The 14,567-nt window shown below is 43.9% G+C and overlaps 1 protein-coding gene across 3 annotated transcripts in view; it reads right to left on the reverse strand.

Moving 5' to 3' along the window:
- Positions 1–14,567, reverse strand: part of LOC113033618 (tetratricopeptide repeat protein 28) — a 187,379-nt gene that overhangs the window by 118,008 nt on the left and 54,804 nt on the right. Inside the window, exon 1 of one of the 3 annotated variants that reach the window (XM_026187596.1) lies at positions 12,412–14,029. The exons of the other annotated variants lie outside the window; for them this stretch is intronic. Coding sequence (XP_026043381.1) covers positions 12,412–12,438 — 27 coding nt within the window. The 5' untranslated portion in view covers positions 12,439–14,029. Of the gene's footprint in view, positions 1–12,411; positions 14,030–14,567 lie in introns of those variants that run through there. 3 annotated transcript variants of the gene reach the window in all.

Below are 14,567 nucleotides of genomic sequence, written 5' to 3' on the forward strand. Positions count from 1 at the left end.
AACAATAAAAAGTGAACGATAGAGAGGAAAACCGACAACAGCGAGACAGTCTCGTTTAGAAAAGTAAAAAAATGAGGGGAGAGGATGGGGGCAGGAAAACATGCTCATGTGATGATATACTGATTTTCTTTTATGCATAGCAAAAGTTTCCACTCAATTTCCTCCTCTTATTTTGGCACCATCCCGAAGATAATATCTCTCTGTGTCTCTTTTCAGTTTCAAAGGGATGATGAGGGTTGCATAAAATTAGCTACTCGATAGGGAGACCGTGACCAGGGGCAACGTGGAGGACCTTGTTTCCAAAGAGTCTCGACACACTCGGCTCAACCCCCCATATCCCCGAGTAACAACTCGAGATCAGATAGAAAAGGGAGAAGCCTGTTTAAAATAGCACCCCACAGACACTCTTCTACATTTTTGAACAGCAGTGAAAAAAGAAAAGAAAATATATAGGGCATAAAATCACAAGCTTAAATTTTCTACATGCTGCGTCTGTTTTATAAGCTCCTAACACCCAAACCTAACAAAGCACTGAGAGTGTATATTATGGATGTATATTGTTTGTTTTTGCCAAAAGGAAGCAGAAGCTCTTGTCAAAAAACCAAAGAGGTGAATCTGTCATCTCACACGCTTCATGCACTGAAAAATAGACAGGTCCGAGCCTTAAATGCTTCATCTACTTTCTGGTATCCCAGTCCAATTACACTCGTCCCACCAAGCCCTTTCTTTCCACAGCCTCACGGGCTGTCAGATTCTGATATGGAGGGCGTTGCAATATTGAAGGTCGGTCAGTTCGCACACTTAACCTCATTTCCCCACCACTCTGCTCTGCCTCTCCCAGAAGAGCTTTTTTGATTGGTGTCCATTTGAGAAGCGGGCTTTGGGTTTGACGGCTGCGGTGCGGAGGGTGGTGGTGGTGGTGGTAGGGGAGGGGGCGAGATCAGAGCAGCCTCAGCACAGCCTGAGAAAGGAGCTTTTTCGGAGCGCGACTCCTGACTGTAGCCTGCTATAATGGTTTTCAATTAACCAAGGGAAAAGACTGAGTACTAATCTGGGCTAGCACAGGAGAACCATTCATGCAATATTCATGTACACAAACTAATGAAAGCCCAGATTAGCCTACATATTTACATGGGGTCGGGAGCTACGACGTCCACACATTAAAGGAGTGCGATGCCAAGAGGAGAGAAAGAAAAAGATGAGAACTGTACACTGGGAAACAGACTCGGAAAAAGAGGAGATAATGAAGTGAAGAGAGGAGATCAAGAAAGAAAGGAATCAAGAGGGAAAAAATGGGCGGGGGTCAACGGGACATGAGGAAGACCTTGAAAGAAAGGGAAATAGAATCACAAGATAAAGGGGTGAAGAAAAGCTAGAGGAGGTACGACTCCTCTAAAGGAGATTAAGGATCATCTGCATTTTGTCCTTTCATCTGCTTTTGCCGTAATCATCCCTCTCTAAAAGGCAGGCACCAGCCCCCACCCCACCCTAGCCCCACACACACATACACAGACACACACACACACACACACACACACACACACACACACACACAGAATGACACCAATCTGAATGAGTGATCTTGACAAATTGGGCTGCTTTTGTAAAAGAGGGTGCTCTTTTGACTGAGGAGAGGGCTGCAGACAGACAGCGGGGCAGGACAAAGATATAACTGTAATTGGCTGCTACGCTCTCCTTCCCCTAATCTACCGCCATGGAAAGTAGGTGGACTGGAGAGCCGACATCCAAAAAAACCCTCCAAACCAATCATTTCAATAACGTTTCAAATGCATTATTGAAACGTGCATTAGAACAATATGAGAAATTCATTTGCGAACCTTAGTAGGTCACAAAAGACTTAAAAGACTTCAAAGCTGGATTAATGTGTGACTGGACATAGCAATTCCACACTGGCTAACTTCTTACCAAGCATTAACGCTGTATGTCAAACAAGGAGCTAATCGTGGGTTTAGTTTGAAAATATCCTTTGACCTTTTGTAGAGGTCCCAGAATTAATTTTATGCTCCACAGATATCTAATTTTATGCTCTTACGGACTTATACATTTGCAGAATAATGGAAATGTCCTGATATTTTTCTTCACTTAGGGAGCCAGTGAGCCCAGTCCACTGAGGAAAGGGGGGGAAAAGTTTGGCATTAAAGCGCCTGCTTCTGGTTTATACTGCAGCCAGTGTATAAGATGCTTGTGTACAAAAGCTGATGACTCTACAATGAAACGAAACACAGTAAGAGCCAAATTTCTGGCTGATTGGAGAAAATCTCAGATTCTCTTGTTTCCAGAACCCGGGGAGACTAATGAATTCACACTTTTATCAATGTGCTGGGCTAGCAGGTTCTCCCAAACCCACCCCCCTTCACTTTCTTCTACCTGCCTCAACTTTCAGTAATGAAATGTGAGAAATGGGCCAATTTACAGCTGAGGGCTGTTTCTTCCTAAGAGACAGAGACATAAAGATAGAGTACAGAGGATATGCAGAGGTAGATGAGGGGGTTTGGATTTAGACAGAGAGAGAAAAGGCAGGGAAAAAAGAAGAAGTTGCGAGACAGGAAAGCAAGATGTTGGCGCTAATATGAGTGTCATCTCTGAGGGAAGACAGAAGTGCTTGAATTGCATTTTTGGCCTTTAACTTCTCTTATACAAAAAGAGACTGGAGCTGAGGAGCGGCTCTTGATCTTTCCAATCAGCTACCACGAGAAGAGCTGCTCAGATATTCAACAAGCAGAAACAAAAGAGCACGTCAGCGCGGAGAAGTTCGCTATGCTCAAAAAGTTTGACAGTAAGATGCAAAGAAGCTGGAGAGGAGTCGGCAGAACAAAGGCAGCGGAAAGAGGGACGAGGTCCTCCACCATCTGTTCGTAATTACGTTTGAAGTCCACGCTGCAGCCGAAACGCTTTTAAAGTCCAACATTTTCCTATAGAGCAACGCAACAGCGCCTAATCACGATGCTTCTCTTTTAAAAACAAAGAGCGTGACGCCATCCGTGTTGAGCTGGTCACATGTGTTGTTGCTTACAGACAACAGGACAACGCACACAAGTGTTAGTTGTCTGAAGCCACATGTAGAAGCTATGTAGTACAAACTTCATTTCGAATTCACCGAGTGCCGACACACCCACAGCACGTTTGACAGACGTGATGGCAGTTTGGGGGCAGAGCTAAGCAGAGCACAATCCACAAACAAAGCTTTCTGATTGCTGTGACATCACATCTGTTAACTCCTCAAATACCGCTTTGAGACGATGAGCCCAGGATGAGATGGGTGGGTGTGTGGCTAGATGAATGGGAGGAGCCCCCCCCCCACACACACACACAACACACACCCTCCCTTTGGGACCAGTTACATTTTCATTTGATAGAAACTGGAAAACCACCATCTGTAATTAGATTACACATAGATAGACGGAATCAGGAATAAAAATCCTTGGTTAATTAACTCAAACCATATTCTAATCAGGTTTTATACCCCACCCCCAACAACCCTCCAATCTGAATCTTTTCACAAATCCCCCGGGGACTCACCATCACACATGCCAAGAAGAGAGAGGCACTCAAACAAGATCATCATTTGACACTAATTTCCCAAACAGGAAAGCACTTAAAGATGCAGCCTGATTGTGATAACTAAGCATGTGCATCAAGAGCTAATGAGGAAAAAAAAAAAAAGAAGTAGTTACAGAATGTGCACAGTCCTATAAAAAGTATAAAGAGATCTCTCTGCCTCGTGTTGTTGTGTGCAAGTTTTCCGACGTGAGCGTTTCCTGCGCCGGGGCGACAGTTTCTGTCATTGCAGGAAACGAGGGCGGAAAATTAAATGAGCCTCTCTTTATGGGAACGAGGACAAGTGGCTGTGATAACAGTCAAAGAGGTGCCTCAGAAGGAGTGTTGCCCGCCACATTCACATCTCCATTATCTGTCAACCTGCCAGTCCATCTGTCGGTTTGCCACACAGTGCTCCGAGGACTGACAAACTCCATTCACGCGAAAACACGTGTCGGGTGCGATGCGAGGTGAGGAAAAGCGGCACCTTAAATGCCGCACAGAAGTCTTGCAATTTTACTATTGTTTAACTTTCCAATTATGACTTGTGTGCTAGAAATAAAGAACTGAAGTATTTTATCAAAGCTGTCACGTAGAGAGTCGGCAGACTGACAGCTCATTCATGCAGCCATTACATTTGTCTCTCACTTTGATTAGAAATACATTTTAAATGTCAAGTCAGTTTTTCTTCCAGAACAAAGCACAGCATGAACAAAACTAAACAAAAAAACAGAGAGGACACCACCGAAACAAGACGAGTAGGAAATTAGAGATGTCGCGCTTAAATACCGAGATATCCAGCGCATTCTTCAGAAAACAGCTATAAATCCATATTTACTGTTTTCGAAAATGTGCTTTCTTTATTAACTGGGCCATGTTTTGCCCAAAGACATCTACACACCATGAGATTCGGTCCTTCTGTGCTGATTAAGGCCGTGAAAGCTGTAATTTAATCAGCAACAGGGACAATCCAACTTATTAAATTAGATTTTTACCACAGTGCTAAAAGGCGTGCTTCGCAACACCAACTGGCTGAAAAACACTCGACACTGTCAACAGATTTGCAGCGAACAGGATTTGACCAAATCTAAATTGTTCCTCTGGGACCGAGACCGCGTTGACACATGGAGGGCTGCTTTAATTTCTAAACACCTGCTCACTCTCTACTTAGACTGCAAAATAAATCCAGCACAGAGCATTTTCTCTACTCCAACAAACAACCATGCTCTGCCATTTCGCTGAGAGTGGTACACAGCCAACCAATCTCCCCCGAGTGTGCCATGAATGTGTGTGTGTGTGTGTGCATCAGAAGAGCCACCATCACAGCAGCCTGCACCTGCTCTGCCTGAGGCCCGACTCTGTTAGCTATAGGAGTAGCAGCACGATGCAGATATGGAGGAAGGAGAGGATGGAGTGGCAGAAAGCTTGGGGAAATAGATCTGTCGGTGTAAATGTCAACAGCTCAGCTCAAACCAAGTATAGTTAAGCTGTATTGCAGTTGAGAACCTAATATGAATTATTATGAGTTTGGAGCTGTTGAACTAGCTGCGGTGCTATAAATAATACAATGTCTTAGTTATGTGGAAGAAAACACTTCACGGTAGGAAGTTTGTGTGCAGGTTCTGCTGTATCCTTCCACAGATCTGCTTAGAGCAGGCAGCCTGGTGAGGCCTGCTGCTGCTGCTGGTCAGAGCCTGATGGACACATGCAGTCATATTCACTGACAAGACTCAGGCATGGATAATTTCACATGTCCAAATGCCAGCCAGCATAGCTATGTTACAATGATGTCCCCAGGGCACACACGGTTGTAAAACGTGCACAGCCCAGCGGCAACAAACGAGAAGTATTCAGCGTCTGTAAAATCGAAAACAGCACGCACATTCATTACACCGCTCAACATTTTGACTCAGCAACTTACAAGCTGAGCTCCATACAGCTGAACTTTGCTGTGCTGCTAAAGACAGTATTTTAGCCTCATTCCTGAAGAGGACTGCCGTCTACTTTGTGTAACTGACGATTTTTCATAGGAAGACACAGAGTGAGTGGGAGGGAGGGTCTCTCCCGATATGTAAATTGGGAGGGTAATTTCACACATGAACCATTACACCAACTGTTGTGTGCCAAGTTACATTCTTTTGTTCCGGTGACTGATCATGTATGTTTTCTGAAGCACTCAGTGAAGCAGCTGGAATGAGTGTGCATACCATTTTTGGTATTTTTTATTGCAGAACACAGAGCAGCGCTACTATACGTGTTCCCGTTCTGCATCATTTCATCATGGAGGACACCCAAACAGGTGGCATGAAAAGGCAGAAAACACACTTCACTCAGCTATAAATTAAAACACTGCTTAAAATAATGTAACGTCACACTGCAGACATTGTGTCTAGTCAGCCCCTGTAGCAGTGCTCAGCCTTGTACAATATATTTAAACAGCTAAGAAGCTGCTGATGCTTGAGATTTCACAGCGGTAACTGGAGCACTCTCCAGACTGCTGAACAATGCCGCTCTATTGTGGCCTCTGACCTCAGCCGCAGGAATATAGATCAGCGGAGAGAAGTGGAGGAGGGGAATAACAGGGTGCAGGAGGAAACGGCGAAGGCAAAACGATTCGCTATCTGATGGATTATAATATCGCATGGTTTGCATCAATCATGTCCTATCTGACACGAGGATATCGCTCACTTGTCAAGACGACATTTTTCCAAGAGACATCAAGACAAATACCAAAAAAAAAGGAGTCGCAAACGCATCGGGATTCACGAGTTGACACGCACATATTCATTTACAGATGTATCATTTTTAAGCGGTGATATATTACAGCTGGAAGTGCTAAGGTCACTGAAATGTAAGCTACATTTTTTTATTACGCAGAAAAAAGTATCATACACTTTTTTTGTTTCTGGATCACAGGTGTGGACAGAGAGAGGCCAAGGTGAGACGATGGGACATGCGAACGCTGCCTTGTGCTGTAAGCGGCTGCATCTCTATTAGACTGCAACAGAAACCCAACTTAAATATATAAAATCTATGAGGTATGAGATCATTTGAGAAGAAGAAGCATCGGGGTTTGTTCTGTAGTCCTCATTACTGACTCCATCTCATCGGGCCTGTCAGTCACCACCTGTCTGTCTGCCTTGTTAAAGAAACTGGAATCATGAATCTCCCTTAGGAGACAAGCCCGCTGAGGATATGGCAGTGCTCTTGGCCCACATATCTTAGCAGCTCCAAACATATGGCTGACATAAATATCCCAGTATAAGCCTCATATAAATATATCCAAACTTACAAGAGGGAGTAGCAACTAAAGCGAGCCTTGGGAAGCGGAGACAGAAAAGGCTCAATGGGTCGTGCTCGGTGCCATTTCTCGTTCCTTTCTGTGGGATTTTACAGCCAGCAATAAAAGCCTTTCTTTGCTACCCTCGCCATATCCTATGTGGCAAGAAAAGCAAGGAGAGGCAGGGCCAGCTAGACCAGATTGATGGTGAGGGGAACTAAAACAATCTGCTCTGGGTTTGGTTGTTTCTGTGACCCCTGGAGAAACACTCTGCTGAGGCTGTTGGTGTGTGTGTCTGCTACACAGTCTGACTACAAAAACAGTGCACAGCACCTATTTCTTTCTGACTTTAGAGGCGAGAGGGGCTCAGGCTAATCTCGTTTGCTTCTCTCTTACACTATGTGCCATCTGTCCAAGTGGGCAGTGATCATGAAGATGCGGGGGTTAATTAAGTTATGCTCTTTTTTTCACACTCAATAATCATCAATAATCTCCACAAGGACAAGACGCTGACCACTCAGGAGGCTGTCAATCCATGGAATGGAACGGCAAGTCCAGGCTTAAGGGCAACAGCTAAGCCACGGACACACTCCTGGAAAATTGAGCCTTCAAAGAAGGGCTTATGAATTCCATCTCTGACAATAGAAGAGATGGAATTAGCGAGAGTTAGGGGCATCAGTATGAGACAGGGTGGTATTAGTGGTGCTCTTCACACGTCTCCATGCAGGCTGGATCACAGGCCCCCTTTGGAACACACTAGATGCGATTGTGTGTCACAACACACAGACTGCATTGGTTGGAGACAGCTGCAGGGCCTGGAGACAGGACCCACTGGAAAGCGTCCAGTGTGGAGTTATAAAGGAATGTAGAGACTGTGGTTTTGGCAGCTGCGCTCTGATAAATGTTGTGAAACAGAGAAAAGTATTCATGTTTTAAGGCCATATGCTGAAGCGATGTGGCTCCAGTGCCATTGACAGCCCTTATTCAAAACATGTTTCACCCAGATTATGTCTAAAGTGCTGGCTCTCATCAGCATGCACGACTGAGCACATAATACAGAAGCTTAACTGATGAAAAGACTGAAAAGAAAAGAGCTTAAGTCCTACACATGACTGTTCCACCTCACAGAAAAAGAAAATGTGTTCCATCAAGTTAGGGCCGCCTTATTCCCCGCGGAGGCACCCAGAGACAGGCACCTTCTGAGCCCCAAGAGCAGCTGACCACACCTCTGGAACAATGACCTCAATAAACTCAAACATGGGTCCATTTGCTCAAACACAATCACTGGAGGGAGAAGGAATGGTGTAGCAAATCAGAAATGAGTGCTCTGAGGCTCAGAGGAAAACATTACAAATGGACTGTTCTACACATAAATCAATTCTTGTATTTACCACTTGCTATCCAAAAATCCATCTCAACACTCACAGTGGAATGTGCAGGTCCCAGGAATGAGGATTAATGAGAGCAGGATGGCCCAGTCACCATTGTCTCTCCTGCTGTATTTTGACAGCACACTCCCAGGAGTGCCTTACCAGCAAATGCCTGCAGACCACTGCGTCACAGTACGAGATAGAGGATGCCTAGCATTCCAGGAAGCTTTTCTTTCTGTCCTCCATCTCTGTCCAGCCCTCCCAGCGGGAGGCAGAGGAATGGGATTAACGGAGCAAGTGCGGCACATAAATGTCACCGGCATTGCTGAGTCGTTGTTCCCCACGCTGCAGCCCTCCTAACTTGACCCAATACCCCGACCCCATCCTATCTTTCCGCTCCCCAGGGGGGGACGGGGCAGCAGGCTGGCCACGTAGCCACATCCAGTTCCGCTTGGTGAGCTGGGCCTTAAATACAGCGCAACATCAGGAACAGCAGGTGCTATCACTCCCTATCATTAATTATACCTGCTGCATCACTCTAGGGCCTCTCACTCCTCAACTCCACATCTCCAAATCACCATCTCTTACACCCTCTTATTCTTAGCCTGTCCCCATTTTCTCTCCTTCAAATCCAAACCACCTAAAAATGCCATCAAGCGCTACAGCAATCCCATTTCTTCTCTGCAATATCCACCCAGCGCTCTGCTTATTTCCTACAGAGCCTACAATCTAGACCCCCATTCATTTGTTCCCTGATGTATTTCAATCTTTGTCCAGCAATCCCGCGTCCTCCCAAGTGAGTCCTCCCTCCAGTGACAGCTACGCTGGCTTTCTTCGCTCATCAGATATCTGTCTTCCAACGGTGTTTTCACATTTTCATGGGTGTTTCCTGCTTTTAATGTATTCCAAAACTGCTGTGCTGCTGCCAGCCATGAGACGTCACATGGACTGATGGAGAACTGGGAGGAGGAGATAGCCCTTTCCCCTCCACCAGTGAGCTCATAAATAATACCAAATCAAAGAGGAAAAGCAGCATGAGAAAATCCTGGAGGTAAAAAGTCAATGAACATGGCCAGAGATGTACGAGCACGCCTGCTGATGGTAAAAGTCAGATTTGAAGTGAGTCTTGCCACAGAAATATGAGCATCCTGTTCATCTCAGGTGAGAAGGCCTTATGTCAACTGTGTAGAACCCACAGAAACATCTGGCACCTCCACAAAAACAACCAGTAACTTCCTTTGGACTTGGTCACACTGCCACAAGATATTATGTGAACTTTAAATGCAGGGGCTGGCTTTTTAAGACCACCAACAGGTTGTGAGCCATTCTGCCCAAGAAAACACGGAGTGACCGTGACTTGAAAACACATTTGGCAGCAAAGAAAGGAGAGTGCAGTGTTTTTCAGCAAAAGAAAATCATGGGTAAGGAAAAGAACTTAGTTTTCCTGCCAAGTCCATAATTAATGTCCAAAGCTCTTTGGAGTTGTGTGCACAAACATATGGAGACACCGAAAAACAGCTTTTTTTGATATCCACTGTCTTAAAAGCAACACTCCCACAGGCTCTTCATTGTCTGGGTGTGACTTGGTGCCTTAAAAGTGCCAGTGCAGGCACATTGCCATCTCTTAGCTGACTTCCTGAGTTACCTTTCCCTACAGGACAGGCACAGACGACATTCCTTAATGCTTACTTCCCTGTATGAAACCCACCCTGTACAGCTACTGCTGTAAAGCCACAAAAATCCACACAGCATTTTTTACACTTGCAAACACAAAACACAAGTAGTTCTTCAAAGACCAACAAAAAATAAGCCATCTCTGTGGAAAATAATGATTATCACTACATACACCTTTACTGAACCAGTCTTGGAAATAAAAGTCTAAAGCAGCCTTTAGTCATATGCCTTCCCATCCACGTTTTAAGCTTGTATAACATGGACTTTCTTAATCAACTCAGTTGTTCAAACCAAGTCTGTCAAATCAAAAGTTAATCTCACAATCCCCCTGAATGAAAGCATTTTCACGCTCCTTTCTTTCCACAACAGACAACCCGCTCTGACGGCAACATTTCCTCTCTCTGCTCAACATTCCAGATTAAGAATTTTGACTCATTACTATTAGGAGGAGGTGGATGGGACTCTCAACCTGAATCAATATGACTCTCCCACACTTACATTGATTGCTCACGCTCTACAAGTGTAGCAAAGAGACAGAAAGAGAAGCTGATAAACACAAGAGGAGGGGACCTCAAGGACTGTTTGTGAAATTAGTTTGTGTGCACTTTCTCAAGTGAGCATTGGATTCAAAAGAAATTGCTTTCTCCACAATATGGAGCACAATGGCTGCTTTCTATTCCAGTAAACTGCATTTTTTTTTTTTTTGCACTACCTAGGTTGGAGGACATCTTTGGCAGCCTACCAGAGTTCAGGGTGAACAGACAATGTCAGACACACAAAAACACACACGCTATTTGCATGGCAATTCAAAATATTGAACACTGCTCTTTGGGTCTGCGTTTTCTGCTCTAAGTGCTTTGTGCTCATCCATATGCATCTTGCATCCTATACAACCAACAGGTTAATTAATCAACATCAGGCGAAACAGAGTAACCATTTTGCTCTTTGAAATGAATCCCCAAAATGAGCGCTCTGGTGCAACTCACCTCACTGAAATCCACGAAAAATAATCTACATATGACAGAGAGTGTATCTTTATGGTGTTTTCAAGTTGAGTACACATGACTGAAGGGCTGGGGGTAGGAATCAGTTCCTGCAGCGTGGAAAGGCTTTTAGTCCTCAAAAGGGGGGGAACCTAACGGATGATTCTGGCAGACACACTGCACAGCTGTAGAAATCATTAGGACGTGCTCGCAATTTATTTTCTGTGTTGATAATTCAACATTAAGGAGCTTGGGTTTTATAATTTGCTTTCATCTCATCTTTCAGGAAGAGATTAGCCACATTAATGACACTTGATGGAGAACAAACAACACAGAGATCTAATTTAGGAAACAGCACTGAAGACCTACAACCAGTGCTAGTGGTAGTGGTTACACTGTTAATTTACCAGTGCCCCGAATAGCCACAAAGACAGATCATCATCAAGTTGCAGCTGAGCAGGGGAAAAAAGATCTGGGCCAGGAGGAAAAATCCTGCAAGTGTTTATGCTGCTGTCGAACAAAGTCTTCTGAATGATCCAAAACAGCTGACAAATGAAGGAAAGGACTTACTCATCCTTTCATTTTTTCTCTCTCCTTTGAATCCAGACCAGAGTAAAGCTGCTTCTGTAAAGGGAAAAACTGTTTCTTGTCAGACAAGTGCCCCCTGCTGGTAAAAATCCTAATCTTAGGCATTTTTGTGCTACTATTTTTTTTTCCTTTTTTTCTCCCTTTTTTTCTTTACAGACCCCAGATGATTTTCAGATATTTTCCATGCTGTAATACCCCACGGCTATGAAAACTGAGCAGTGATAGAAAGCAATAACAATACAACCTTGAGAGTAAATGTATATCTGATCATGGAAACAAGAAACCTGGACACATGTTTTAGTAATCCTAAAGAGAAAATAAAATGCTAAAAGAGGCATTAAAGAAGTGGTGCTGGTTTATTCTGAAACTTTTAGCAGAACGTTTCCTCTCTTTTTCCACCCACTTTTAAACCTGACGAGATTATTTTTCATTTTGACACTTGATTGGGCGATTTATATTCCCACAACTCCCGAGGTTCACTGCCCAACGCATTAATCACTGATGTCTTGATTAGTCCAGATCAGGAACGCAGGGCTGTCGGATGTTGTAAAGAGGTACGGGGCATACACGACAGCAGTATGTGGGTTAACATGTTCTTCGTCAGTGCATAACACATTTTATTCCCTGGCATGTGCACTAGTAATGTGAAATTAAATTACATGTTATAATTAACATGTGATTACTGTACTCGGAATCATTAAAACGGATTTTCTGTGGCAGAAAATATCCATAAAGATCGAAGTGTAACGGAACAGAAACTTGCTCGTCCTTATAAACTCTGCTTTGGCTACAGTTTAATATAGTTTAGTGCACAACGTTAATGTGATTACTACTATAGGTGTAGCCGATCATTTGTAGTAAGCGAACAGGCAGAGCGGCAGTCTGTGGCCGAGCCCCTCTGCCCAACTTGTGATCTACTAGAGAAACGTTATCATCAAAATATCTCAGAAACACTCACCTTCTTCCGGGGCTGCCATTTCATCATATTTGTAAATCAAAATGGAACAGCATTAAGATATTATATGAGAAAGGAATGTAGATTCAAAGAAATCCAGAGCGCAAGTCATGCTGCCTCTCGACTTCCCTCGATTTTGCAGCAGATTTTCTCCAAGGAGCTATGCATGATGGTGTGCGAGTCTCAGCTTTGCGGCAATTTCGGGGTAGACAGCACAGTCAACAGAAATCACACAACGGTTAAATCCACAACTGAAGCTCGGAGGATAAATCAGAGACACATTGTGTCAACTGACACTGTTTGCGTGAAAGGTTCCTGTGCGTAAATCCAAAGTAGGAGTCCGTAATGAACCCGGTCCCTCTTCACTCGGCACGCAAGATCAGCGCCACCGGGACCAATCGGGATCTTGTTTCAGGAAGATTTATTCTTAAAGTTTTTTCTTTAAAAGAAGAAAAAGAAGGAGAAGTCTTCCCTATAATTAGGTTACAAATTTTAGTCCAGCGCGGTGCGAATAAACTGTGTCCAATCTGTCCTAGTCGATGCGGAGCAGACCACAGGGAAGCGAAATGACTACCAAAATGCAAAAACACTCATCACAAGTGGTCAAATCCCATTTTCCAGCGGCCGAAACACACTTTTTGGAAGTATTCGTAGAGAAATAGTCACACAGAGGTCGGTGGAGACGGCGCGACAGGCAAGGATTACTTTTATGAGAAGGGGGGTTCAAGCACCAAAAAAAATCCCTGGAATTTCTGCAGCTGGAAGGATATCCTGGTTCACGCAACAGCAAAAAAAGAAAAAAAGAAAAGAAAAACTGGACTACAGCTTTCTGATGACTTCCTTCCCTGCGCTCCTCCAGCCTCACAGTTTAGAGACTTGTAGCAGTGGAGCTGAGCGGTCGTAAGGTAGCAGGGTCATAGCGCCGCCGTTCAAAGACTTGCCAAAAAGTACGCTTTACATTTACGCACTTAGATGGTGCTGCCACCCAGACAGGAGGCGGGCTGTGGATTGGTGCGTCGCTCAAGGACACATCCCTAGATCCTAAATCCTCGAGCAGTCTCTCTAACCACGTGCCAATTGCTGTGGCAGCCCAACAAGACAGGGTTTTGTGATTTTCAGGAAATGTCCTTGTGTCCGTTTAAGTTGTTGGTATAGACCTCACACTCCAACAAACAATAGTCACAGAGAAGATGATTAAAGCTGTTCAGTTCAGTATGAATCTAAAGAATATGTGATTATTTTTCTCCGAAAATCTCCTATAGCGTGACCACGTCCCTACAAAATAAATGAATCTGGGATACTTTACCAAAGCCAAGAGGTGGGTGTATCTGACATCAAAAACAAACTTAAATGTTTGGCATCAGCCACTACTTTTTATATGAATCCAATTTTACAAATTCTTAGATACATAAATAGAAGCTAAAGTTTGTTTTGTAGTCTTTTGCGATAGCCTTTGCACATTGGTGTATTCCCTTTACTGTGGACCGTTTTTTTCAGCTGCTCATCTGTCTGGTAATCATCTTTGCTCGCAGCAGCGATGCATCCATCGCTTTCTCTCTCACATTTTCTGTGACGCTGCGTTCACTTTTGTAAACAACAGACATTCAAAATGTTGGATAGTGTTTAAATATGTGGGATAATTGGACTGGTAATGCTGTGCACCCCCACATAAAGAGGGATGGCTGTTGACCTTAGGCCGCTAAAAAATTTAAGTGTCCAACCTCACACAAAGAAGTGAATCTGTTAGCAGGTCATCACAGTATAAACGGGTGTGAATAAGCTCAAAAAATTCAAATAACACTGCACAGTGCTGCTGCATGAGCTTGCTACCTTGATCATTCTTAATAGAAGCTACTGTCCTTGATTATTTTGAATATTTTCATGGCAAGAAGAGACTGAATTCACACATAAAGGGTACAGTTTACAAAGGACAGAGAGCCTTGGACACTGGAGACAGCTAGAGCCCTGTTTCTATACACTTTACGTGTTTCTTCCTGCTGAGAGGAACTGTCACATGCAATAAACTGTGCAATATGTTACTGCACATCAGGGATCTGACATTGCAAAATATTATTGGTGAGCACGGTTTAAAAATACCTGCTTCTTTTAAATTAAGAACAGAGGAAATGATAACAAACAACACACTGGAATCACCGTCA

This window comes from Astatotilapia calliptera, chromosome 12 (genome assembly GCF_900246225.1).
Source record: "Astatotilapia calliptera chromosome 12, fAstCal1.2, whole genome shotgun sequence".
In the NCBI taxonomy this organism is placed as follows: Eukaryota; Metazoa; Chordata; class Actinopteri; order Cichliformes; family Cichlidae; genus Astatotilapia; species Astatotilapia calliptera.